This window comes from Chelonia mydas, chromosome 6 (assembly GCF_015237465.2).
Source record: "Chelonia mydas isolate rCheMyd1 chromosome 6, rCheMyd1.pri.v2, whole genome shotgun sequence".
NCBI classification, from domain to species: Eukaryota; Metazoa; Chordata; order Testudines; family Cheloniidae; genus Chelonia; species Chelonia mydas.
In genome coordinates this window covers 10,984,245-11,012,190 of record NC_051246.2, presented here as the reverse complement: position 1 = coordinate 11,012,190, position 27,946 = coordinate 10,984,245, and the positions used below count along the sequence as shown (strand labels likewise).

General features: G+C 50.3%; 1 protein-coding gene and 1 long non-coding RNA gene across 2 annotated transcripts in view; one reads left to right on the top strand and one right to left on the bottom strand.

The window, feature by feature from the left end:
* LOC102935347 (zinc finger protein 850) overlaps nt 1-27,893 on the bottom strand; it is a 123,326-nt gene extending 95,433 nt beyond the window's left edge. Inside the window, 7 exon segments of the mRNA XM_043549175.1 lie at nt 20,249-20,264; nt 23,168-24,311; nt 24,830-24,937; nt 25,501-25,627; nt 25,809-25,879; nt 26,274-26,469; nt 27,516-27,893. Coding sequence (XP_043405110.1) covers nt 20,249-20,264; nt 23,168-24,311; nt 24,830-24,937; nt 25,501-25,627; nt 25,809-25,879; nt 26,274-26,403 — 1,596 coding nt within the window. The 5' untranslated portion in view covers nt 26,404-26,469; nt 27,516-27,893.
* LOC122466292 lies at nt 353-3,821 on the top strand. Its single transcript, XR_006291697.1, has 2 exons — nt 353-1,456; nt 1,877-3,821. It is a non-coding gene; the product is annotated as an uncharacterized LOC122466292 (long non-coding RNA).
* Nucleotides 27,894-27,946: the final 53 nt, after the last annotated feature.

The window sequence follows — 27,946 nt, the reverse complement described above, 5'->3', positions numbered from 1 at the left end:
CCTCTGTCTGCTCTGTACCGCACAGGATTCCCACTGGCTGTTCCAATCCAGGATGAAAACTATGCCAGTGATGTCTCACAGCACCTGGGCAGTGAAGTGCCACTTAAACCCGCTGTGATGCACAGACCTTGCCCTGGCTGTCTGCACAGGGCTGAATTTCACCCATTCAGAGTGTAAGGAAATAATTGGCTGAAGGCCTTTTTCTTTTTGGATGTCTGTCTAGTGGGAAAGAACTATGGGGATTTTTAACCTGTATTGCTCCCGGGACTGGTGCTTCAATGTTACAAAGAAGTGCTGATGCACTGGAGGATTTTTCCCCCTTTTAATCTACTCTCTTCTTCTCTTTTAACAGGTATTCTAAGGGCACCCCATGCTTCATACGGGCATTCTTGGGTGTGCAAATTGCATCAGACCAGCACAGGAATAAATAATAGTGAATGACATATGCAGACACTAAAGTTCTGCAGCCAAATTCTCAGAAACTTTCCTCTTCAATGTAGGATCAGGATTTCGTATTTAATTGATTTTTTTAAAGTGCTAAGCAGATGCTACCCTGTAATGAGAGGAAACAGAAGCGAAAAACTAAAAGAATGTTACTTAAACCAATGAACTGATGCAGAGAGTGGAAACACAGCAAAGCAAACAAATGAATACTGTGAGTAAATAACCTGAAAGCAAATGGGGAAGAAAACCTCATCTGGGTAGTTGTGGCTCTTGGGATAAAGATCAGGTTCCTGGTACCTAGTCTGGCTTGGAGCATCCCTTATCCCCTGGATCCCAGACCTGGGATACAGATGTCATTCTCTGTGTGGTGTCCATATTTTATTCCTAGGAAAAGGATCCCCAAACAAGGTGTAAAGATCCTGGACTCAATTGCCTGTAAGAAGCTTCAGCCACCTTCACAGGTAGAAGTCACTGTCTTTCCTACAACGCCAGTAGTGCCCTTTCTGCTCTCCAGGCCTGCTCCCTGCAGCAGGACAGAGACACCCCTTAACTCCCCGAGTCCTGATTTCCTGCCATTCAAGGGGCTGGGGGCTTGCATTGCCCCCACCCCCGCCATCAGATACTTTTCCTATGGGAATCTCTCTAGAGCAGGGGAGAAAACTGTTCTCTTAGAACCAGTCTGCTCAGTAAATCCACCCACACTGACCTCATCTGAGCTGCTTTGTGTATCCGAGATTAGCAGTATCTTTGGAAAACCCTTCGCGAACAGGGGTGTGAGGTGAAGCAGGGGATATGGGAGCTCCAGCAGGTTCCCCTGAAGAACACCACCCTGCCTTTCTCTGGTCAGGCCAGGGCTCGCCATCCATTGTGGAGGTGAAGACCGGATGGGAGCTGCTGGATTGATCTTGATGTGCCATGTCCTTGTGTGGATGAAGGACCTACATCTCAGAGATGGCCAGCAGCAGATGTACCACGTGTGTCCAGGAACAGGCTAAACAACCTACACTGATAGGTAAGTAAAATCATGGCCACATGTAGACATCACAGGAGTTGGTGGGGATTGAACCAGGGCCCTTCAGCACAAGCCCCTCTCACTCAGTGTCAACCAATCCTGCTCCACCCACTAGACCACGCCCCCTTCCAGAGCCGCAGAACCCAGGAGCCTTGATTCTGAGACTCATGCCTCACATCACAAGGCCAAACCTCCTCCCATTAAGGGAGCTATAGAAGAGACCGTCTGCAAGACCCCCTCTACATTTCCCCTGTCAGAGACTGTAGCCACGGGTGACAAGTGAATGAGCAGAGATCTCCCCTGTGGGAATCCGAGGGGCGGCACATTTGGGGTTTCACAGGGAAGGCCTCTGGCAGCCATTGACAGAGTGTTCCTGTGAGGAGATTTTCCGTCTCGAACAAAAGGTTTCTGTTCCCCCAGATCTCAGCCGCTCAGCAGAATGCAGGAGAGCCGAGTGCTGATGGGCTAGAGGGGTCACCGGAGTCACCACGCAGCTGTGCAGCAGGTGCAGTGTCTGCAGTCACCATGGGCCAAACCCTGCGCTCCAGACAACACAGGCCAAGTTTCCCTGGATTGCGAAGGGGACTTTGGCTCAGGGAATCGGTTGCTGGTGCCTGTGTCCACAGAGAACTGGGATGTTTTCATTAGCCCACCAATGGTCCATGAAGCGCCATCCAAGCCAGGGGAGAATGGACATTAAAGAGCGAGGCTGGGACCTCTGCGGAGCTGCTGCAATCGAGCATCCACAGCCAGAAGAGAGACGATGGGAAACTCGCTTAGATGGCTGGCCACAGCAGCAGCAGCCGTCTCATAAAGCTCTGCTCATGCTCTAGCCAACAGAGGCAGGGCCAAGAGCCACACAGGGAGAGCCTGGGTTGCAATTAGCACTATGCGGTTTTTCAGTGGATTGTGCTGTCCCGACAGTCTATTTCCTGTAATGTGCACATCCAGCCTCCCTGGCTGACCTCAATGGAAGTTAGGTGCTCTGTGCCCACAGGATCAGTGCTCAATGTGCTCACGCAGCAACCTAGGGTGCAAAAATGGAACATGATAGATGCAATGGTCCAAATAGTTAAAAACCTGTCCTCCCTGTTTGTCCCTACAGTTTTCATGTTTGCAGTTAAAGGAAGCCAGATATCTAGCTACTTGAGAGCCCCCTTGTTCCAGTCAGGCAGAAGATCAGTGCTAGCATGTGCACAAACCCTTATAGGGGAAAGATGGATTTTTAACCTAAAGCCATACCCCGTTCAGCCACGTTTTCACAACTTCACAGGTGAGGCAGTGTAAGAAATGGCTGTGCCTTTTGCTTAGGATTTGACTCACTGTGGAAAGACACATCACATTATCCAGTGTTGGAGAACTAAGGGCCTATTGGACTGCAGACGACCAGCAAATTAAACAGGAGGTGATCTTGTAAAAATAAAGTATTTATATTAACTAATAAGCCAACCTCTGCCCTAGTCCAGGTCTGCTTTGTGTTTAAACCCTAGGTAAAATCCAGTGCATTCAGGCCAGCACGGAGCTGCTGTTTGAATCCTCTAATCTGGTCTTTTCAGAGGAATTTTTGAATGTTAGATGTACTGATCCACAGCATTCACATACTCCTTAGTAGCAGGACAACTGCGCACCTCACAACCTTCTACGTATTTAGCCTCACTACACCCCTGTGAGGTCGGGAATTATGACCATCCCCATTTCACAATTGGGGAACTGAGGCACAATGAGATAAAGCAAGTTCTGAAGGTAACTCAGGAAATCTTTGGCAGAACAAGTAGCTGAATCTGGGTCTACCAAATCCAGAATTAGCACCTCAGCCATGGGAACATCCTTAAGCCTGACTCCCTTACCCTCCTCTGAATATCCTCGTCCTAGTTAAGGCTTCTTCCACTGCAGTGCCCTGTGCCTTCCATCAGTTATTCATTGTCTTAAGACTTTAAAGACCTAAAGGACACCTGTGCCAGCTTTAGATGAGTAGAAACACAGCTCTGCAGATGAGCAGAAACACAATCCACAACAAAACAGCACAAGAAAGTGCAGTGGCCAACTCAGCCAACACAAAACACATCCGGACATACAGGTACCCTCATCTGATCTGCAAAAGATAGGTTTCATTCCACTGAATGCATCCGATGAAGTGAGCTGTAGCTCATGAAAGCTTATGCTCAAATAAATTTGTTAGTCTCTAAGGTGCCACAAGTCCTCCTGCAAAAAATGTAGATCTCTTGTAATCAGAACTGGTGGAGCTAGATCCAGAGGTGGTATAAACTGGAATAGCTTGAGGATCTGTAAATCAAGCACTTTAATACTTTGAGTGCATATTTTGTTTTAAGTCTTTGATAAATAAAGAAAATACCTGCTGAACAATATATGTGCATGGATATTCTCTCATTTCTCCTGGGATGTGTCTTTTGCTCAAACTGCCTCTCCTGGGCAACTTCTTGTTACTTTCTGATTCAGGCTACATTTGCTCACCAATGGCCGTGCATATTGGCTGGCCCTCTGGGGAGCTGTCTCCCAGCCCCAGGACTCTACATATGCAAAAAAATCCAGCTCCCTTTTTGGGGTTGTTACCCTGTGTTGCCCCCTTCCAGCACTGAGTCCTTCCCTGCCCGCTTTTCCTCAAGGACTGGGGTCTGCGTTCTCTGGGCTAAAAGGGTCTCCTCTTTGGTCAGAGGCACCTTTCCCCAGCAGTTTCCCCTCACCTGTAAACACAATAAAGAGAGCGTTACTATCGGCATTAGCATCTCACCAGAGATCACTGCTCAGCGAGAGAAATATGGAGACCTAGCTCATGTCGGTGCAGAAGGAAAGCTTGGGAGGGCATTCAGAGATAGATGGTTTGAATGTCATTCAAGATGTGCAGTTCCTCTTTATAAAACAGACACATAAAATGATACCTGAATAAAATGTGGCCTCAGGGGGCATTTTTCAAAAAGCAGCAGGAATGGTGACAGAGTGGGAACATACATCTTTGAGTCACATATGACAAAAAAGTTTGTCAAACCAATATATTTCCAAGAAACATTTCAGTTTAGACTGACTGGCATTTTTCAAAAGAAAATAGTTTAGTCAAAATTTTGTCAACCAGTTCTACACATTAACTTTCCAATTAGATTTCTCCATCCGCCCTCCACCCCACCCCTTATCAGAGGCTGTAGGTGCTCTTACTAATTTGAAACACATACATAAAAACTGAAGATCTGAGAGACAAGTCCTAGGTTAGAGAATTGTCTTTTGTAACTATAAAAGTAACCTACAAGTTTCAACCACAGACATGCTGGAGGCAACAGCCCATCCACACATCATCCCAAATCTAGCCTGGGAAAGAAGATGTGCTTGACAGCATTCCCAGAATGTTAACACATCCAAAGGATTATGGACCAAAACAGAAGCGAGTTGCAAGGCTGGTGACTCTCTCTGCCCAAAAGATGCCCTGTCCCTAGCCCCCAATTTGAATCAAAATATTTCCAGAGTAAAAGTTCTTCTTCAGATAATACCAAGAGAAACTGCCCTCTTTCAAAACAGCTTGCATCTTATATTGTTCTCAAGGACAGCAAGGTGCATATGACCTTTGAAAGATAAGACTCTCTATGTTGGAGACATGTACCACCAGCTTCTGTGAGGGCAGCTTGACTTTCCTGCTGTTGGAAATAATGGCAGGTGGTGTTCATATTGAAAGAGGACCTCTTTGCTTAAAGGCAGCTTTAGCCTCATTCCTGTGGACAATGATGAGAGCTGGTGGCCATTTTGAAAAGTCGCAGTTCTCTGAAAAAGAAAGTTATTCACCATTAAAACTTTCGGAAAATGTTCCCCTGGCATATGGCGCTCTCACACACATACACACAAATTCTTATGAATTAACAGTTTTAGCAGAAAATTTCAGCTTTTTCTCAAAAAAATTAAAGCTTGAACTCTGGATATTTTTGTTGCTCTTCTCTGGACTTTTTCAATTCTAATATATCTTTTTTTTTTTTTTTTTTTTTTTGGAGATAGGGTAACCAGAACTGCACAAAGTATTCAGGGTGTGAGCATACCATGTATTTATATACAGGCAATATGATATTTTCTGTCTTATTATTTTTCCCTTTCCTAATGGTTCCTAATATTGTTCGCTTTTTGAACCACCACTGCACACAGTTTTCAGAGAACTATCTTCAATGAGTCCAAGATCTCTTTCTTGAGTGGTAACAGCTTATTTAGACCCCATCATTTTGTATGTATAGTTAGGATTATGTTTTCTAATGTGCATTACTTTGCATTATCAACACTGAATTTCATCTGTCATTTCCTTGCCCAATCGCCCAGTTTTGTGAGATCCCTTTGTAACCCTTTTGCAGTCAGCTTTGGCCTTAACTATCTTGAGTAGTTTTGTATCATCTGCGAGCTTTGCCACCTCACTGTTTACCCCTTTTTCCAGATAATTTATGAATATGTTGAATACAGTTCCTTATGGAACCCTGTTGTTTACCTCTCTCCATTGTGAAAGCTGACCATTTATTCCTACCCTTTGTTTCCTATCTTTTAACCAGTTACTGATTCATGACAGAACCTTCCCTCTCATCCCATGACTACTTAGTTTGCTTAAGAGCCTTTGGTGATGGACTTTGTCAAAAGTTTTCTGAAAGTCCACGTACACTATATCCATTGGATCACCCTTGTCTACATGTTTGTTGACCCCCTCCAAGAATTCTAATAGATTGGTGAGGCATGATTTACCTTTACAAAAACCATGTTGACTTTTCCCTAACAAATCATGTTCATCTATGTATCTGATAATTCTGTTCTTTACTATAGTTTCAACCAATTTGCCTGGTAATGAAATTAAGTTTACCGTTGTAATTGCCAGGATCATCTCTATATCATTTCCTGAAAACCAGGGTTATATTAACTTTCTGCAGTCATCTGGTACAGAGGCTCATTTCAGTGATAGGTTACATACCACAGTTAGTAGTTGTGCTAATTTCATATCTGAGTTCCTTCCGAACTCAGTTGAATACCATCTGGTCCTGCAGTAAAGCCTGATGTAAGAAATTCATTGAGATTCTTCATAATGGCCTTATCTTCCTTGAGTGCTCCTTTAGCACCTCAATGGTCCAGTGGCCCCACTGGTTGTTTAACAGGCTTCATGCTGCTGAGGTACTTAAAAAAAACTTTCTGTTTTTGTGTCTTTTGCTAATTGCTCTTCAAATCCTTTTATGGCCTGCCTGATTATATTTTTACACTTGGACTTTCTCTTAAGCTTGGTTTTCCTCTGCTAGCCTCAGGACTTGCTCATGCAATACTCCAGGTGACTATGAGATGCTACCTTGCTTTGAAAAGGCTGACCCATGTCACTGTAAACTCTTGCTGGGTTGCATCACTCCACAGGAAGGTAAAATCTCCACGGGGGTGTGAACTAAGGTGGAGTTGCTATCGGAGCTCACAGTGGGACACAGAGGGTGCTGGAGCTCCACCACCCAGCCCCAGAGCAATTGAGGCCCTTGAGAAAAGTGGTGACCCTAGAGTCTGGCAAACTAAACCTTGACTCCCAGGAGACTATTTAAAGGCCAGAGCATAGAACAAACTGCAAATCTGTGACATCTTCACATTCTCCTACCTGGTCATATATAACTCATTGCTATTCTTCTTTCCTAGTTCCTGAAGCTATGCGTGGAGACACTTACAGATCTCTACCAGAGCTGGCAAAGATATGGTCAGAGGACAATTCCTTAAACCCTTTTTCTTTTCATGAGTTATCTGCAAATTGACTTTGCTGTGTCTATCTTTGTTCGTTACTCCAAATGATTCAAAGTTAATGAGTCAAACGCAATTCACAGCATGTTCTAGATAATACTTAGCCCTGCCATGAGTGTAGGGGACTGGACTAGATGACTCATGAGGTCCCTTCCAGTTCTATGATTCTATTGGAACGAACATGGCCAGCTCAGATTTGTATGGCTGTCTTTGTGCTGCACACCGTGGCCACTCAGACATGGACAACAATAATGGGCAGAGAAGTGTTTCAAAATACCCCTTCAACTTGAACTAATCCTCTCTATTCGCCATGAGCAGCATAGTGGCCTATAACATGTTTGTGCAGTGTTGATTGTGGCATATTGATAACTATTACTGTTGTAACCGATCCTTTTAAATTTCAAGTTTTCCTGGCCCTGTCTGCAGCCTAGGAGGCTCTGTAAGGAAACTTATGATCCGAGTCGTTCTGCAGAGAGCTAACTTAGAACAAGGTGGGGTGAGTTTTGCCCTCTGACTTAAGGTATGTCTACACTGCATACCACTGGTGGTGGTGTGTAGGGTATGCGTAGATACACATTGCAGTGAAAAGCAGATTTTGTCCACACTGCAGTGTGTAGCTAGATGTGGAAGTGAAAGGCTCTGGCAGTGAGGAGGCGTGACATAGAGTGACACTACATTGCTATAAATAGCAGTGTAGATGGAGGAGGCACTGGTTGGGCATGTGCAGAACCATGCAGGGTACATACCTTACAGGTTCAGGTGTGTCTTTACTCATCTAAGCAACGCCTCATCATCTACACTGCTATGTATACTGGTGCTAGGAAGCATGCCAGATCAGGGGATTTACATGCCACCCTAAGGAGCGTGCAGTGTAGACACAGCCTTAGGGAGCAGCCTGCTTTGTCTCTCTCTGTTTCAAGGTTCTTGTATGTTATTGTTCTGAATTCTAAAGAAATAAAAGTGTTATGTTGCAACCTTCCAAAAGTGTATTTTAGGCTTTCATCTAATGCCTCTATTTGTATGCTGTGAACATAACACTGATTCCACCCAGTAGGGGTCAGGAGTATGGGTGCACCATCCAGTTCAACATTGAGCACGTGAAATATAATACCGCAGAGTACTAATGAAAATGTGCTTTCATGGACAGTGATTTAGAAATAAATTACTATGTGAACTGTTTCAGAGACTATGACGCTATCAATAGTGTTTTGTTAATACCTCTTCCTGTGAAGGGGACATTTTCAGTTAAGTAAAATAACAGGGAAAAAGACCCAAAAAGTTATTTTCAGAAACCACCCACTGCCCCAGTTCCACCCAAGACTTAGTTCTTTGGTAATTTCCAATGAAACAGGGAGGACCTGGGTTGGCTTATTTAGGGAGAAACAAATGGTTTGACACTGTGTTACACTTTTAAAGGACGTATTTTTTAATTCATTTTAACTCAGAAATTAATTAACAGATGCACTAGCAAATTCTCGGAAAATTCATTCTTTAGGCAGGGTGTAGTGCTGTAAATAGGAGGAGAACATAGTTTAAATACGTCAAGAGGCAACAGCTGGACACAGACAGATTAATAGGGGAGTACAAGGAAACAAGGAGTTAATATGGTCAGCATGAAAGGCAGTGACCTCAGACACCACAGTGGATCTCTGCTTAAGTGGAAGCAAACTCAACCTTATCTGTGGCACTACCCTCCATGCTATACAGTAAATAGTTTGTACTTGGAGCCACATGGACATTTTTTTCAGTGTTGCAGAAAAGTTAGTTTGTCATTTAGTTCTGCTTTATTGGTTAGAAATATATTGATAATGTTCATGGCAGTTGCATATATGTCTATATTTTGCACTAAATCCTGATCTTATTAAACACAAGTGCCAAAACTTCAATTGACTTCACACTACCTGAACTCTAATAATGCATATGCAGAAGGGGAAAGAATTAAGATTGCATCTGTCTGAAAAGGTCTGAGGAATCACAGCCTAACCCATAGGCCTGCTGCCTTTCAGACCCATGACGCCCAGTCAAACATTTCCCCTCTTTTTCATGCAATTTGCTCCCTTCTGCATCCTGCTGCTACCGCCCCCTTTCTGCCCTCACCCAAACACAGTGGAGTTTTTATCTTGCTCCCCTGCCCAGAATATAGCCCAGGGGAGGGGAAAAAGCAATTCTAAAGGCTGGAGAGCCTCCTGCATGGCCTACAGAAGCAGCGGTATCCTAGAGCTGAGAACTGTGCAGGCAGAGGAAGGGGGAAAACAAATAGAGCCACGCCCAGATACCAGCATCAGCCATCTTAACAGAAAGTGTCACCCAACCCATCACCTAAGAACATAAGAATGGTCATACTGGGTCAGACCAATGGTCCATCTAGGCCAGCGTCCTGTCTTCCACAATGGCCAATATCAGATGTTTCAGAGAGAATGAACAGAACAGGACAATTATCAAGTGATCCACCCTCTGTCATCCACTCCCAGCTTCTGGCAGTCATAAGTTTTGGGACACCCAGAGCATGGGGTTGCGTCCCTGACCATCTTGGCTAATAACCATTGATGGACCAGTCCTCCAGGAACTTATCTAATTCTTTTCTGAACCCAGTTATACTTTTGACCTTCACAACATCCCCTGGCAATCACTGTCCTCCGCACAGCTCTACTGCTGACAGTTGAGAGAAATTCTTCTTTAGCACCTCAGCTATTGCCTTGTGTTTTAGGAACTGAGTTCCAGACCCTAGGTTGTTGTATAATTTCGTTGAAGTCAATGGAGCTACACGAATGACAGCAAATGAGGATCTGGCCCTGAAAATAAGGAGTTCTACTGATTCATCTTATTTTTATTAGTTAGTTTATCCAAGGGAAGGTCAAGAAGTGACTTAAATATGCTGTATACGTGCCTGTGTGGGACAAAGATTTCCAATCGGGTAAAGATCTTTCTTTCTGCAGACAGAGGTATAAGATTCAGTGGCTGGAAGCTAAAACTCAGTCAAGATACGAGGTGCACCTTTTTCTTCATGAGGGTAATTAATTATTGGAACAAATTACCTATTACTGCGGTGGATGTTCCACCATGTAATGTCTTAAAATCAAGGCACGTTGTCTTCCTAAATCATATGCTGTAGCTTGAACAGAATTCATGGACTCAATGGACAAATTACTGGGTCTTGTGCCTGTGTTATGAAGGAAGTTCAACCAGATAAAGATATTGGTCCTTTCAGCATGTTTAAGTCACTTTAAAAAAATCTAGGAATTGATGAGTCTCTTTATGTCTTCCCAACACATCCTGATCTCTGACTTATGAGGATACGTAACAATAACCCTGTTATCTCTGTTCAGAATCTGACGTTTATCTCAGCAGCTACTGGCATATTCCATATGTCAGGGGTCTGTTGGCCCCTTACTAAAACTCAGTGCGGGTGTTTTGGTTGGCTGGGGCCTAGTACCAAAAGGAAGGGGAAGGGTCGGTGGGAAACCAGGCCCCTGAGGCTGACAGTCCCCAGAGACAATGGGGACAGGCCAATGCTCCAGGTCGGGCCTGCTTGACAGGGGGGCCAGGCTAATCAGGGAGTCAGGGGGTCAGAAAGGCCCCGTCCTCCCTGTGAGCTGGAACCAGAGGCTCCACTTTGCCTCAGCCCGGCTGCTGCTTCTCTGGCCCCCCGCCGGCTCTGGGGCTGCAGCCCTGCCCCCAGCACAGGGCCTGCTCTCTCCTTAGCTCGGCCCCACTGTGTCTGTCTGACCCAGGGCGACTCCAGCTCACACGGAGGACGGGACCTTCCTGACCCCCTGACTCCCTCATTGGCCTGCCCGCCCTGTCAATCAGGCCGCCCTGGAGCATTGGCCTCTCCCCATTGCCCCCGGGGACTGTCAGTCTCCGGGTCCTGGTTTCCCACCGACCCCTCCCCTTCCTTTTGGTGCTGAGCCCTAGCCAACCAAAACACCCCCACTGAGTTTTAGTAAGGGGCCAACGGTCCCCTGAGACATAGCAGTGTGGAAGTGGAGCCACTGAGCCAAAGCCTGGGCTTAATAGCACACGTATAAATCTGGAATAACTTCCCAGATTGTACAATGGCAGAAAAGCTGGATCCAAAGGTGCTGAACTCAATGACGGCTTTTCCATGGACTAGTGGGCTATAGCTCAAGGCATAGAATCTGATGCACTACTGAACTCTTGCTTGTTGGGAAGAGGCATCTCTCGCTATATCCCCACCCATCCTGAGCCGGGAATTGGGTGTCTTGCCAAGATGCTCTGATACAAAGCAAGGCTCTCTTTGGATTGGAGTGGCAGTCGCATTGGCTGCAAGAAAAGAGTTCCCAAAGAACGGCAGCAAAAGGGTTAAGGAGCATAAAGTGACCTTCGATACACACACAAATCTACTTCTCTGCTAGCAATGCCCACTGCAACTGACGTTCAAGGTATATCTTCAGACGCTGGCATTTACATATTCCCAATATATCATATTATCATCAATATGTTTACACCCAAGAGCGTATCTAGTGTTGCAGCAGGTGAACGAATACTTTGATCAATACTGAGAGAAAAAGGCCAAACAGGAAGGAAGGGCCGGCAGTCTGGGTGCTAGCCTGGAATTTGGAAGAGGAGTTAAATTCCTGTCTCTGCCACAGATTTGCTGTGTGACCTTGGACAAGTCACTTAGCCCCTCATTTGCCTTTCTGTAAAATGGGGTTAATAGCACTTCCTTATTTCACAGAGGTGTTCTGAGAACACATACATTAAAAGGTTGTGAGATACTCAATTGTTGCAGTAGCTGGAGCCATATATGTGCTTTAGATACATCGCAAATACCTTACTTATGTTGGTGAATGCTGATTCACATGAGCTGTCCCATTCACTACTGCAGGAATAAGATGTCACCCATCAGGAAGAGTCCAGTGATGTGGCTCAAACAGATGTAGAAAATGGTTACCATTATCAATAAGAACATTCCTGTAACTGAGCCATCGGGATGCCTTTGGTGTGGTGTGTGTATGTCCTTTCTCGTAGGTACCACACCTGACATTCATAGCGCAGGGCATTTTTGCATGAAAAGGAGATAGAAGGGCGGGGTGTTGAATTAATAAGAAATTTGTTTCATATGAATTCCCAAAGGCCTGCCCCTTCCTTTCCTCCTCTGTGGCAAATATCCTCAATTCTGGATTGAGACATGAAGGATTCCATAGGTCAGATGCTTTGAAAATGATCCACTGTCTGATTCAGAAACGACCATTAAAAGGAAAAAAGCCAAGCTATGGAATAGAGCTGTGGAAAGAAGTGAAAGCATTTGAAGAAAATCAGGGCCCAACTGTGACAGGGTGAGGCCGGACTGCACCATTTTGTGGCTATACTGTGCTGGTGTAATGGCCCTGAGTAGATTTAACATCAATACATAAGAACATAAGAACGGACATACTGGGTCAGACCAAAGGTCCATCTAGCCCAGTATCCTGTCTTCCGACAGTGGCCAGGGCCAGGTGCCCCAGAGGGAATGAACGGAACAGGTAATCATCAAGTGATCCATCCCTTGTCGCTCATTCCCAGCTTCTGGCAAACAGAGGCTAGGGACACCATCCCTGCCCATCCTGGCTAATAGCCATTGATGGACCTATCCTCCATGAATTTATCTAGTTCTTTTTTGAACCCTGTTATAGTCTTGGCCTTCACAATATCCTCTGGCAAGGAGTTCCACAGATTGACTGTGCGTTGTGTGAAGAAATACTTCCTTTTATTTTAAACCTGCTACCTATTAATTTCATTTGGTGACCCCTAGTTCTTGTGTTATGAGAAGTAGTAAACAAAACTTCCTTATCTACTTTCTCTACACCAGTCATGATTTTATAGGCCTCAATCATATCTCCCCTTAACCGTCTCTTTTGCAAGCTGAAAAGCCCCAGTCTTATTAATCTCTCCTCATACAGAAGCTGTTCCATACCCCTAATCATTTTTGCTGCCCTTTTCTGAACCTTTTCCAATTCCGATATGTCTTTTTTGAGATGGGGCGACCACATCTGCACACAGTATTCAAGATGTGGGCATACCATGGATTTATAGAAGAAAGATGATAGTTTCTGTCCTATTATCTATCCCTTTCTTAATTATTCCCAGCATTCTGTTTGCTTTTTTAACTGCTGCTGCACATTGAGTGGATGTTTTCAGAGAACTATCCACAATGACTCCAAGATCTCTCTTTCTTGAGTAGTACCAGCTAATTTAAACCCCATCATTCTCATCATTGATTCCCAAGGGGCTGTAACAGTGTGGCAAAGAGCATGACTTGGTCCCCGGCCTGCAGCATCCCTGCTCCAGCAACGGTACCTGCCATGTTCCCTCCTGTCTGCCGGCCCAGGGTGCTACTTGTAATGTACGATGCTGGTTTTCCAATTTATTTGAACTCTGGGAGCATGACCTTGTGTCTGTGAAACTTCGCAGCCCAATTAAACGTGACTTATGGATGGTTCTGAACAGCCGCCTTCCAACCAGGTTGGAGTCTAGAACTTGAAATACCAGGAAAGCTGGTGGGTGCACAAATTCAGTGTTCCCGTTTGGCCCTGTTGTAGAGCAGTCTCCTCCCAAACCCCACTCTTCCCCTGCTCCTCCCAAGCACCATGGACACTGTGTGTAGCCTCCTTCTCTTCACCAGAACTCAATGGGACGGAAGTTGGAAGCTTCATCTATGCCTTCTAAAGCACGCTTCCGTTCTTTCACCAGTATGACCACACACGGGGCCGGCCTTACACAGGGGCGAACCGAGCGAAGGCCGGGGGCGCCATTATAAACGGGGTGCCTCTGGATCAGCGGTGCCCCTGCCGCTCTGCTGGCGTCTGCAGCCCCGCAGCTCCTTGGACGACCCCCCCCCCCCCCGCAGCTGGGGAAGAAGGGCGCCACTGATGCCAGGGTGTCCCCTGCGCCCCCTGCCATGTACCCTATCTCTGCAGAGCGGAGTCGGGGGTGGGGATAGGGCTCACCAAGAGAGGGACAGGGCTGCTGGCACCTGCTACTGTGTCGAAAGGAGCTTTTTATTTAGACTGGTGAGTGCCTTCTCTTAAAGGGGCAGTGCGCGGTCTCTCACACTCCCCCAGCTCACACCCACTCTCTCTTTCACACTCACCTCCCAGCACATACTTATGTTGTTGTTGTTGTTGTTTGTTGTTACTTCTTGGTACTTCCTGCAATGCACATATATTCTCTGTAATTTTATTCTTTCACGTGCTGTAATTTTAGGTTTTTGACTGGTCTGTGCATTTCATAATTTTATTTCTCTCTCATGCTGACATTGAATTCTTTAAGTAGTGAGTTCTAAATCGCCGAACCTGTCCCGGCTGGAGTAATTATCATTATTACTATTATTATCATATTGTGCTTTGTCATTCATTATTGTGCTACAATCAAATAATAGTATCCCTCTCGAACAGGGGTGGGCAAACTACAGCCCGTGGGCCACATCCAGCCTTCCAGACAGTTTAATCCGACCCTCGAGTTCTTACTGGGGAGTGGGGTCTGGGGTTTGCCCTGCTCCCGCCAGGGAGACGGATTGGAGGCCGCTCCACGCGTGTGCTGAGGCTCCTGGAAGCAGCGGCATGTCCCCCCTATGGCTCCTACATTTAAGGGCAGCCAGGGGGCTCCGTGTGCTAGTCCTGCCCCAGGCGTCACCCCTGAGGCTCCCATTGGCCAGGAACTGCGACTAATGGGAGCTGCAGGGGTGGTGCCTGCAGACAGGGCAGCGCGTAGAGCCTCCTGGCCGCACCTCCTCATAGGAACCAGAGTGAGCACATGCCGCTGCTTCCAGGAGCTTCTTGAGGTAAGCATGGCCCAGAGCCTGCACCCCTGACCCCCTCCCACACCCCAAACCCCTACCCCACCCTGGAGCCCCCTCATACACCCTGAACTCCTCATTTCTGGCCCCGCCCCAGAGCCCGCACCCCAGGCGGAATCCTCACCCCCCCCCCCCATGCCCTAACCCCCTGCCCCAACCCTGATCCTCCTCCTGTCCTCCTAACCCCTTTGTCCCGCCTGGACCACCCTCCTACAGCCCAAATCCCTCATCCCCAGCCCAAAGCCCGCACCTCAGGCCAGAGCCTTCCCCTTTCCCCTCCCCGCCACACCCCAACCCCCTGCCCCAGCCAGGAGTCCCTTCCTGCACCCTGAACTCCTCATTTCTGGCCTCACCCCAGAGCCCGTACCCCCAGCCAGAGCCCTCACCCCCTCCCACACCCCAACCCCCAATTTTGTGAACATTCATGACCCACCATACAATTTCCATACCCAGCTGTGGCCCTCGGGCCAAAAAGTTTGCCCACCCCTGTTCTCGGCAAAACCTCTGTGTGTTATCCAAAAATTGAACATGGCTCTAGATCTTAAAGGAACAAACGAGACCAGAACTCTTGAGCCTATTTGCTAATAAGAACAATCAGAACGCAGCCCTGACTCCATGGACGGCAGGGGGCGGGGGTCCCTCCGGATTTACATCAGCGTCATCAAGATCAGAATGTGGCCCTGATTCTGATGCAACCAGGGGTTACAGAAATGGAGCTCTATTAAAGACTCCCCGTCATTTTCTTTGTTTCCTTTTAATCTTTTCCAGGAACCAGAGCACCACCCAGGCATGACCGAGAGATACAGAATGCTCCACCTATTACCCTGAAAAACTGGCTTTGGGGCACCTCTTGAATAACCTGCCTATCACCCCCCCTTAATCTCTCCTTCCCGAGGCGTGGGTCTCCAGGGTTGTGAGGGAAACACTTGAAGGACAGGCAGCCAGGCACTTTTTATTCGTGTACGTACTAACCCGGAACAGAGTACTAATCGAAATGCAAACAACACACAAATAACTTATCACAAGCCAAAGAGCATTCAAACTACAATAGCATACAGTTCAAATTGTCCTAAGCGATTGTGTTTGGCTACACATGGCCAGTATGCAGCAGATCTGGTTTCCTTGTACTAAACATATTTTGTCCAAGCGCTCCCTTATTAAACTCCACATACATTGTGAGCAGTGTTCCCTCTAATTTTTATGTCCGTGTGCGGAACGAATTTTGTTATGGGCACCAATATGGAGGTGATGTGCAGCACATCACCTTCATATTGGTTCACATAACATTCATGTGGTGGGGGTGGGGCCAAGGGGTTCGGAGTGTGGGAGGGGGCTCAGGGCTGGGATGCGGGGGGGATGAGGGCTCTGGCTGGGGGTGCGATCTCTGGGGTAGGGTCGGGGATGAGGGATTTGGGGTGTGGGAGGGGGCTCAGGGCTGGGTCAGAGAGGTTTGGGGTGCAGGCTGCTCCAGGGCTGTGGTCGGGAGAGAGGACTCCCCCCAGCCCTCTCTCGCCGCAGCAGCTCGGGGCCTGGAGAGAGGCATGTCTCCCCGGAAAATCCGGCAGGCCTGGGCCGGGCCTAGGGAAGGGCTCCTCTCCTCCAGCCGCAGCAAGTCCGGGGCAGGTCTGTGCTATGGCCGGCGGGGAGGGGCGCCTCTCCCTGCTGCAGCAGGTCCATGCTGGGGCCAGCGGGGAGAAGCCTCTCTCCCCGTCGCAGCCCTGAGCCCCTGCGCTGGGCTTAATAGGCAGCTGCACAGCCACACAGCTTAGAGGGAATTCAGATTGTGGTTCTTGCCCAGGTATCCTGATCTAAATGGGTCACTAAGTCAGCAGGATCGTATGCTGACACTGGGGAAACCAGAAGTGCCCAGCCTCCCTATGCTATCTGCGTGGAGGGGTGCGGGAGATGTAGGTACAGTTTCCTCATACGTTAGTAACCTTCAAAGCAGCTCTGCAGTCAGTTTGGTCTCTGCTTTCATATTGTAACAGCCGCTTCCACACTACGTTTCTCCAGAATTTCTGCTGTTCTTTGTTAGGATTCCTATTAATTTCCCCATTCTGGCTACCTCACTGGCCCCCTTTTGCCAGCAGCTGGTCTCCTAATTCCTCTCTCAACCGTTCTATCTGCCTTTTATGCTGTCCTGTCAGCTCGCGGATCTTTACAACACATGCTGATCACAAGTTGTTTACCACAGAGTTATGCTGCACCTCTTTCTGCCAGTTCGGTGGTTTTCTCTGGGGCTTTTTCCCTGCTGAACTTTCGACCTGCAGAGCTTTCGACCTATTTTTTTTCCCCTTCCGCTGAACTTTTAACTTTTTGGCCTACTTTCAGTAATGAAGAATCATGTGACCTGCAACTTCTCATGGTGGAATGACCTCAGCATATTCAAAATGCAAGCTAGGGACACAAAACGGAGCCTGGAGAATCTCTCCGGGATCACACCATCTCTTACCCTGCAGCAATCCAGGCACTGGGATTCAAATCCTTCACACATGCCTCTGAACTCCCTTCCTATGACCCCTCTTAGCTCAGTTCACCCACACAGAATCCCTACCCCCCTCCCCCCAACTTCTTATTTCCACACAGCCATGGTTTTCTGGATTCCATAGACCACAAAGGAAACACACACACACACACACACACACACACACACACAATCATTTAGATCCAAATATTTATTTATTCTTAGATCTAACTACAGGAAGCTCACTACATGGATAGAAAAATATCACTAGTTAAAAAAAATGGATAAAGAATTAAAATCAGCCCTACAGAAAAATATCTGAATTAATCTAACACCTCTCCCTTAAAAGCTACATAGTGAGAAGGCCCCAATCCCTCCATGAGTAGATTTCCTTCATTAAGTCTCTCTCAACTCATAATAACATTGATTGAAATAAGTGGAACGAGATCTCTGTGTTATGACAGCTGATGAAGCTGCAGGAGAAGTATCTCTGGATTATAGCGTCCTGTGAAGTTGCAGGAAAAAGCTCTCTCTTTGCTGCTAAGATGAAATCATGCCAATCCCTCAACTTCCCCCCTCCCCATGTTTATAAAAATTCCCAAATTAAAACATGCACACTCTCCCTCAAAAAACACAACAAAAAAAATGAGGCTCACAAAAAAAAAATCACTTTAAAAGGGCATTTTAACAGCAGTCACTTCTCTAAAACCATCTGGGTTTCCTTTGGTTTTAGAAGACACTTCCCCAAGAGAATCAAAAGAGCAAACAATTGACTTAAGAGAGGGTGGGTGGAAGACCTGGCTAAGGAGACAGCAGGGATTCTAGTTAGTTACTTTGATGATTCAGTGGCCACCACTGTCAAAAGCAGCGAGTGATTCAGTGTCTCAGTTTTTAAGGGACTCAAATTGGGGGAGACCCCCTTACAAGGAAAGTGATTCCCCAGAAAGCACTGAGTGATCACCCTCTGAAAAATCAGACTCAGACTGAGCACCCTCAAAATAATTAGCCAGTTTAGAAAAAATCTTAGCCATTTTCTCTCTCTCCTTCTTCCCCCTCTCTCGCCCCTTTCTTCAATCACAGCTTTTCCATGCCACATCTTGATGCTAGCTCAGGATTCTAAAAAGTCCTGGTGTAAATTCTCCATGCAGCCCTGCCGCAGACTTAGCCCCTGCCTAGGGTTGGGTGCCTGCTGCTAGTTGCCGTGCACAACCTGTGCCGGGCAAGTGTCTGGTTGTTGAAGGCACTTGGCAAAGGGCCAGAGAGCCATTCTTTTGCGAAGAACAGAACACAGAAATCTAGATTTCCATGGCCTCCTCTGCTGCAACCAATAGACCCCACTTCCCTCCAAGAGCCATGGATACAGCCCAGGCATTCTGACTCCCAGCCTCCCCTGTTCTAATCCACGCTACATTTTCCCTCTATCAGAGGTGGGAAGAAAACCCAGAAGTCCTGACTTGTATCCCTTCTTTAATCTACACAGCTCCAAGACCAGACGAATCACCTTTTCTGCCTTTACTTATGCATAGTTCCCCTAGGCTGCTGGGTTTTTTATAAAGAATTCTGTCTTGCAGACATAACTCCACCAAACTCCAATGACAGCTTTGCCTGTAGAAATACAACAGGGCTGGGGGAAGCTCTGGGATTTATTCTTTAAACCTTAGAACCACTAGGAATGTGTGATCTTATTTTATTTCCCTGTGAAGCATCAGGTGAGGATGCTCGAGAGTTTAACAGAATGTTAGGATATAGATATTCAGGCCTGTCTGTAAAGGCCTATACTCTAAGAATTTAGGTGTATTCTTATCACTTGGCTAGTTCTAGAGGTATAAAAGAATCAAAATCACTGTCTGCCAGCGTAAGGGCCTTCTCTTACTGTGACAGTCTGAGGCCCTGTTCTTAGGCTAAGGCCTTTGGCTAAGCAACAGAGGCAGCCATAAGCTGGGAAGTGACCGGTCACCTCCTCACATTCCAAACTAGTCACATTGAAAGAAGGTGCTATTGGGCTGTTAGGAATACAATCCTGTCCTGATAGTGCCCATCACCTCCAGAGAAAGGGAAGTGCCTAGAAAATGTAAAAGGAAACTTAGTTTGATAGCATCCTGTCTGGCAAGAACTCACTTCTCAATAGGTGGGATGTGAAATCCTCATTTCTGTGTTTGTTCTATCACTGTAGTCCCCATTTCCCCATTGTTTGTCTGTATAATCTCTGTCTGGTTCTGGGATTGTTTCTGTCTGCTGTATAATGAATTTTGCTGGGTGTAAACTAATTAAGGTGGTGGGATATAATTGGTTAGTTAAATTTCAGGAAAGTGATTGGTGAAGGTATAGCTAAGCAGAACTCAAGTTTTACTATATAGTCTGCAGTCAATCAGGAAGTGAGTGGGTGGGTGTGTGGTGGGATGGGAACAGGGAATGGGGGTGGGGAAATTGGAATCATGTTTGGCTAAGGGCAGGAATGGGAACAGGGACACAGGTAAGGCTCTGTGCTGTCAGAGCTGGGAAGGGGGACACTAAAGAAGGAAACTGGAATCATGCTTGCTGGAAGTTCACCCCAATAAACATCGAATTGTTTGCACCTTTGGCCTTCGGGTATTGTTGCTCTCTGTTCATGCGAGAAGGACCAGGGAAGTAAGTGGGTGAAGGAATAAGCCCCCTAACACAGAACTCCCAAGGCAAAGGGTTGGTGAATTTTTAACAAAGAAGATTTTTCTCCAGAGTGCCTGTTATGCTGTGATGTACATGGGAAAGTTGGTAATATTTTTATGACCCAGATGCGTGTCTCAGTTTCCCTGTGCACTTTGTATGGCTTCACACTGAGTAGAACAGGGAATGAGGGCTGGCAGAATGGCAGGTAGACTGTCTGAGATGGTACCAAGGTGTCTTTAGGAGCAGAAAAGAATCAACACATCTGAATGAAAGATCCGGAAGACATAATGGGACTGCCAATGAACAAGAACGCTTAGCTGCTGGGCCTGTAAAGAGCAGGCAACTTCCTCTGACACTCTGCAGTGAGGAAAGAGCTCAGCATCACTGCTAATACGCAATGGGCTGCATCGCTCCCTGAGACAAGAATGTCTCCGCAGAAGTCTGATCTCAGCTGGACTCGCTGTAGGAGCTCCTGGTGGCAAACAGGGGTGCTGGAGCCTGAAGGCCCAATCCTGGAGTCAGGAAGGCTGTATGGCCTACCCTGGTGGAACAGTGTGGCCCCCTGAGGTCTGCCACACTGAAAGGGAGACTGTTTAAAGGCCGGGATGTAGCACAGACCTGGTAAACCCATGTCTGATGGGGTGTTCACCCCATACCACCTCTGAAGGGCTTAACGTGGCTAGATGGACCAATTAACCACCAGGGCTGCACCTGGACAGGGAACCAGGGAGCAGAGAGGACTAATTAAAGGATGAAGCTCACCTGGACAGGAATAGGAAGGGCTTGTAGAAAGCCAGGTAGCTGAGGGCAAAAAGGGGCTGCAGGGACGAGGTCTGTAGTCACTCTTGGGCTTGGGAGAGCAGGGAGCTTGGCCCAGAGGGAAAGGCAAACCCGGAGGAGGATGGAAAAGAAGCTGGACAGAGACAACGTAGGAAGCAGACCAGAGAAACAGAAGTCAGGTGGGGGACAGTGCAGGTCTTAGCCACTGGATGTAGGGTCCCTGGGCTGGAACCCAGAGAAGAGGCCAGGCCTAGGTTCCCCTACCACCCACTGGGGAAATGGCCCCATTGATGGGCAGTGAACTGGAAGACTGCCTGGGATGACTGGTACAGAGAGACTTGGATACACAAACCCCCCACCCCCCAGAAGGGGAAACTACAGTGACCTGGCCAAAGGGCGAAGCCACGAAGAGGGAGCCATTGAGTCCCGAGAGAGAGACGGAGTGAGCACGTCAGGAAGGGGCGTCAGACTGGCAGAGCTAACCCCAGCTGTGGCCACAAGAAGGCGCTCCAGTAGTGAGCAGAGCACTCCATGATGCCTTGATACAGGCATTTGAGTTACATATATATTAACACAGGCAAAGAATCTGACAGGCTCACTTTGTTGACACTTATCTAACTCAGTTATCCCAGGAGCATATTGGAGAAAAATCCTCATTGTTAAAAATTTATATCAAAACTTTCAATGGTGACAGGCGGTGCCCAACTGTTAATGATTAAGGGGGCCCAATTTTGAGACAATGCTGAGCACTTCCACCTGAAAATTAGGCCTCCAAAATATCTCACACAATGGAGGTCCTCTGAGATTGCTACTGAAAACTCTTAACTTATGTTTTAAAGCCATTCTCCACATTCAGTCAGGTTTAACTGATCAGACCCAGTTCTCCAGTCTTCCCAAGAGACTTCCAAGTTATACAACTCCCAAATGTCTAATGTACAAGCCCCAAGCAGGTTGATTCCCTCTGCCCCTTCCCCAGGCTTTGCTTTGTGCATCATAAAGTAGCAAAATTGAGGGGCACAATCCCCAGTTTTATTTCCCTTTCCAGGATGCCTTTAAATTTCTTCTCCTGGTTGGTTGAGAGAAATGAGAGATCAATTGTGGATCTTAACTACTGCAAACCAGACTAAGAAAAGACCGAGAGATCTATGCTCTGCAGCCAACTCAGAGCATGAACAAAGCAGGTCAATTGAGAGCCACTTCTGCTTAGAGAATTACTCATCAAATAAAGAAAAGGAGTACTTGTGGCACCTTAGAGACTAATTTATTTGAGCATAAGCTTTCGTGAGCTACAGCTCACTTCATCGGATGCATACTATGGAAAGTGTAGAAGATCTTTTTATACACACAAAGCATGAAAAAATACCTCCCCCCACCCCACTCTCCTGTTGGTAATAGCTTATCTAAAGTGACCACTCTCCTTACAATGTGTATGATTGGAAATGGCCCACCTTGGTTATCATACACATTGTAAGGAGAATGATCACTTTAGATAAGCTATTACCAGCAGGAGAGTGGGGTGGGGCGAGGTATTTTTTCATGCTTTGTGTGTATAAAAAGATCTTCTACACTTTCCACAGTATGCATCCGATGAAGTGAGCTGTAGCTCACAAAAGCTTATGCTCAAATAAATTGGTTAGTCTCTAAGGTGCCACACGTACTCCTTTTCTTTTTGCGAATACAGACTAACACGGCTGTTACTCTGAAACCTGTCATCAAATAAAGAATAATATGGGTATCATTATTCCCATTGTACAAAGAGAGGCCCAGAGAGGTCAAGTGACAGAGCTGGGGCTGGAACCCAGGAGTCCTGATTCTCCCAGCCCGCTCTGATATCACCCCTAGACCCCATTCCCCTTTCTAAGGACCAAACCCAGGAGTCCTGACCCCCAGCCCTAATCACTATACCTCACTATGTTTGCTTATTTTGTCTCTACAAATCTACACATCAAAGCTGAACAAGTTACCTTCACTCTTCCTGCCATTTTGGGATCTTCACAGAGGCCATCAGCACCTTCATCCACTGGAGGGGGGAAAAGGGGGCTTCTAGTGCACTGGCATGCATTGCGGGTAGGAGCCAAGGCTTCCGAGATGGATTGGTATGTCTTGCTGAGCAGTGGGGGTGAGAAGAGAGGAAGCCAATTTACTCTCTATAAAGGTGCCCTTGTCCCCCCCAGCGCCCCTGGAAGGCACATTAATGTCCCCCTCTGTAGTGGCCCCTGTTCCCCAGGACATGTCAATTTCACTCTCTAGAGGGCCACCAGTGCCCCCCCTCCATCTGCTGGGTGTCTACTTGGTGTGCGTCCTCAGGTGCTTCATGAGAGCGGAGCTGTCTCCAAAGCCCTTCCCGCAGTCGGTGCATTTGTAGGGCCGCTCTCCAGTATGGGTGCGCCGGTGGTTGGTGAGCCTGGACCTATTGATGAAACCCTTCCCGCACTCGGGGCACTTGTAGGGCCGCTCCCCGGTGTGGATGCGCTGGTGGTTCATCAGGGATGAGTTGCAGCGAAAGCACTTCCCGCACTCGGTGCACTCGTAAGGCCGGTCTCTGCGGTGGATCTGCCGGTGCCGCATGAGCGACGAGCTCTGGCTGAAGGTCTTGCCGCACTCAGGGCAGCTGTAGGGTCTCTCTCCGGTGTGGATGCGCCGGTGCTTGATGAGATTGGCGCTTTGGCTGAAGCTTTTCCCGCAGTGGCCACAGCTGTAGGGTTTCTCTCCGGTGTGGATGCGCTGGTGCTGGCTCAAGTTGGAACTGCTGCTGAAGCTCTCGCCGCACTCGGCACAGGTGTAGGGCTTTTCGCCCGTGTGCGTGCGGATGTGCTTGGCGAAGGATCCCAGGCTGAAGCTCTTCCCGCACTCACTGCAGAAGCAAGGCTGCTCTGCAGCATGGGTGTGGTAATGCTTCACCAGGGTGTAGTTGCATTTGAAGCTCTTCCCGCACTTGGTGCACTGGTAGGGCCGCTCGCCCGTGTGGATGCGCTGGTGCTGGAAGAGGTGGGAACTCCGGATGAAGCTCTTCCCGCACTGGCCGCACTTGTAGGGGCGCTCCCCGGTGTGGATGCGCTGGTGATCGATGAGGTTATATCTGAGGACAAAGCACTTCCCGCACTCGGTGCACTTGTAGGGCTTCTGGCCCGTGTGGATGCGCTGGTGCTGGACCAGGTGGGAGCTCTGGCTGAAGCTCTTCCCGCAGTCCGAGCAGCTGTAAGGACGTGCCTCAGCCTGGGCTTGGTTGTGCTCTGTCACCACCCTGATGTCCATCTCATCCGGAGATATCGTGTCCGTCTCCTGCTGCCGTCCAACTCCACTGGCCTCTCCCTGCTCAGCACTCCAGGACATCCCACAAGGCTCCCTTCCTGCAGGCCCTTCCTGCTCGGGATTATCCTCCTCCATCCCAGCACCTACTGGGAGAGAGGGAGAATCCAGGCAGGGCTTGTTCCCTGTGCCAGGGAGAGACAGGGCACAAAAGGGGGCAGAAAATCTGAAAAGCGGGAAACAAATCCCCTGCAAACCCCTCCCTAGAGGACAGCGGAGGGGCTGGTTCTGCCCCAATGGTCTTGCTGAGCCCCCAGAGAATGGCTGGGGGAGGGCAGGGTTCTTCCCAGGGGTCAGGCAGGGTGGGCGAGAGCCGGGAGTGACATGTGTCAGGAGGACAGGGACCTGCTGGAGATGACATTGAGCGAGTCCTGTGGAGGGCTCCAGGAAGCTTTGCTGGGATCCCTTCACTCCCATAAATTGCCAAACTAACCTAAATTATTTGATGCCAATTTTGCCACTTCAAGGCTCCCCCAGCTTGTGGACCACTGACACTAGCCCTATGGGTTTGGGGTGCGACGTCAGGCTTGCTGACCAGAACAGTCCCTTCTGACCTTCCCCATCTATGGCTCTAGCATGGCACCCTGGGGTGCTGGCTGTTAGTTCGTGGAGGGTCTCTGGGCCAGCGTCACTCCTTTCTCACCTGTGCAAATGACCATCAGGTTCTCCCTTTCCTGGGAGCCCTGGAGATCAGGGACTCTCGGCTCTTCCCTTCGCTCCATCCTGGGGATCACGGCCGGGACAGGGAATCCTGCTCAGGGGAAGGAAACAGGCAAGACGACGCTTCGTGAAGTTTCCCTGGAGGTCTCGGTGCAGAGAACACGCTCTCATTTTAACCCCAGCCCCGTTCTCTGCTGGGGGGCGTGGGGGAGGATATGTTCACAGGGACCCTTGGGGCAGGTTAATGCCTGGGGGAAATGGGCTGTGCCCCCCATAAGGGAGTCAGGGATCTCAACACACAGTGAGAGGCCCGAATGGCTCAGGGAGTTGCTGGGACGTTCCTAGCCCGGCAGAGAGAGCAGAACCCCGGCTGGGCACGGAGCTGCCTTGGGAGGGGGATACAGGGATTCAGTGCCTGTGTGAACTGGAGCAAGGACATGCAGCCACCTGTGCCCTGGAGAGCCCTGGGGGAGGGGATCAAACTACCCCATGTGAATCCCCTTCCAATGTGGGGCTGACAGTCTCTCCTGTGGGGTTGGGGGCAGGGGCCAATCCCCCAGAAATCTACGGGGCCAGGGAAGAGCCCTGAGCCGAAGCTGTCCAGGGCTCCCCGCTACATCAGCTCCTGATCCCCGAGGGGCAACGGCGCCTCACCCAGCGAGATGAGAGTCTGGTAGTTCTCCTGCATGACGTCCCTGTAGAGCTGCCTCTGCCCTTCGTCCAGGAGGCCCCACTCCTCCCGGGAAAAATACACGGCCACCTCCTCGAACCCCACCGGCGCCTGGAACCAGAAGGGACCCCGCTCAGCACCTGCCGCTCCAGCCACGGCCCCCAGCGCTGGATCGGAGGGCGGGCAGCGAGGGGCACAGCTGGGAGAGCCCAAAGGGGGAGTCTGTGGAGCAGGATCCAGGGGGAAGGTGCAGTGCTCACTGTCCGATAGCACATCCCGCTGCGCATCTCACCTGGTAGCCAGCCGCAGCGACCACCAGCTCCTGTGCCAGGCCGCTCCCCTCCTCGCCCAGGGCAGGCCGATCTGTGGGGAGGACAGGGGGGGTCAGAGGCCAGGGCATAGCCCCACGGGGACCCGTGCATGGCCCCCTATGGAGCAAATCGCTCTGCTGGAGACCCGTGGCTGGCACAACATCCAGAGGGCCCTGCTGGGGTCATGCTCGTCCTGGGGCACATGGGCGGCTGCTGGGATCGCCAGCCCCCTTGGCACAGCTCCCAGCCCCACGGAGCCATCTCTCTGCTGCTCCCCCATGATCTGGGGCACGTGAACCCTGCGGGCAGCCCCTGGGGCACGAGACACAAGCACTCGCCGAGTCTGTTCCAGCAGCACACACGGAGCCCAGCTCTGCGGCTCCAGCGACTCCCGATTTCAGCCCCGCCGGACCCGGTTCGCGCCCCGCCGCCCAGCCCCGCCGTACCCATGTCCTGCCGCCCGCGGGGCTCCGGCAGCGGCTGGTCCGGGGAGCCCCGGGGGAGCCGCCGGCCTCCGCCCCCCGGCTGGGAACCGGGGCAGGGACCGGGCTCCAGCTGGGAGCGCGGGGGATCCATCGGGCCTGAGATCCTGTCCCGTCTGCTGGCGTCACGTCCCCACGTGTGTCACCCGGAGCCAATCCGCTTATGTCAGAGACAGGGACTGAATGAAGGGGCTGGTACACGTGCATCTGCCACGGCGCCCCCCAGTCCCGACCCGCAGCCCCTGCTAGCCCAGCCGCCCCCCAGCCGCCCCCCGATCCCGCCCCTGCTAGCCCAGCCGCCCCCCAGCGCCCCCCGATCCCGCCCCTGCTAGCCCAGCCGCCCCCCAGCGCCCCCCGATCCCGCCCCTGCTAGCCCAGCCGCCCCCCAGCGCCCCCCGATCCCCCCCTGCTAGCCCAGCCGCCCCCAGCCCCCCCCGATCCCGCCCCTGCTAGCCCAGCCGCCCCCCAGCGCCCCCCGATCCCCCCCGCTAGCCCAGCCGCCCCCCAGCGCCCCCCGACCCCCACCGCTGCTAGCCCAGCCGCCCCCCAGCGCCCCCCGATCCCCCCCGCTAGCCCAGCCGCCCCCCAGCGCCCCCCGATCCCCCCCCGCTAGCCCAGCCGCCCCCCAGCGCCCCCCGATCCCCCCTGCTAGCCCAGCCGCCCCCCAGCGCCCCCCGATCCCCCCCCGCTAGCCCAGCCGCCCCCCAGCGCCCCCCGACCCCCACCGCTGCTAGCCCAGCCGCCCCCCAGCGCCCCCCGATCCCCCCCGCTAGCCCAGCCGCCCCCCAGCGCCCCCCGATCCCCCCCCGCTAGCCCAGCCGCCCCCCAGCGCCCCCCGATCCCGCCCCTGCTAGCCCAGCCGCCCCCCAGCGCCCCCCGATCCCCCCCCGCTAGCCCAGCCGCCCCCCAGCGCCCCCCGACCCCCACCCCTGCTAGCCCAGCCGCCCCCCAGCGCCCCCCGATCCCGCCCCTGCTAGCCCAGCCGCCCCCCAGCGCCCCCCGACCCCCACCCCTGCTAGCCCAGCCGCCCCCCAGCGCCCCCCGATCCCGCCCCTGCTAGCCCAGCCGCCCACCAGCGCCCCCCCAATCCCGCCCCTGCTAGCCCAGCCCTGGGCTCCCCCCGCCCCCACAGCCCTGCCAGCGCCCCCCTGTGCCCCAAACTCCCGACCCGCAGCCCCTGCTCTCTCCTCCCCTGTCTGCACCCACCTGGCACCTGTGCCTGCAGCACTCCCGGGGCTACCCAGGTGAAGGGCGAATAACAGGTGTGGGGAGCCTCTCATTGAGCAGGCTTCTCCTGAAAGGGGCATTTCAAGCTACCTGAAGAGCAGCCTGGGAGCCAGCACGGCAGTGGCTAACGCTCGGACTCCTGGGTTCTGATCGCAGTTCTGGGAGCTGAGTGGGCAGAGCAGGGGGCTGGGCGCCAGGGCTCCTGGGCTGTAGCCCGCCCTGTGGGAGAAGAGGGGGGTCGAGTGCATTGCCGCGGGGGCGGGGCTGGGCGTCAGGACTCCTGGGTTCCATGGCCGGATCTCCTCCGGACTGTTCTCTGAGTCATTGCGGAAACAGGGATGGAAGGAACTGAAGAAAAATAATTTCCTGCTGACTGGAGATTTCAGTGTTAATATAATAGAGAAATTCAA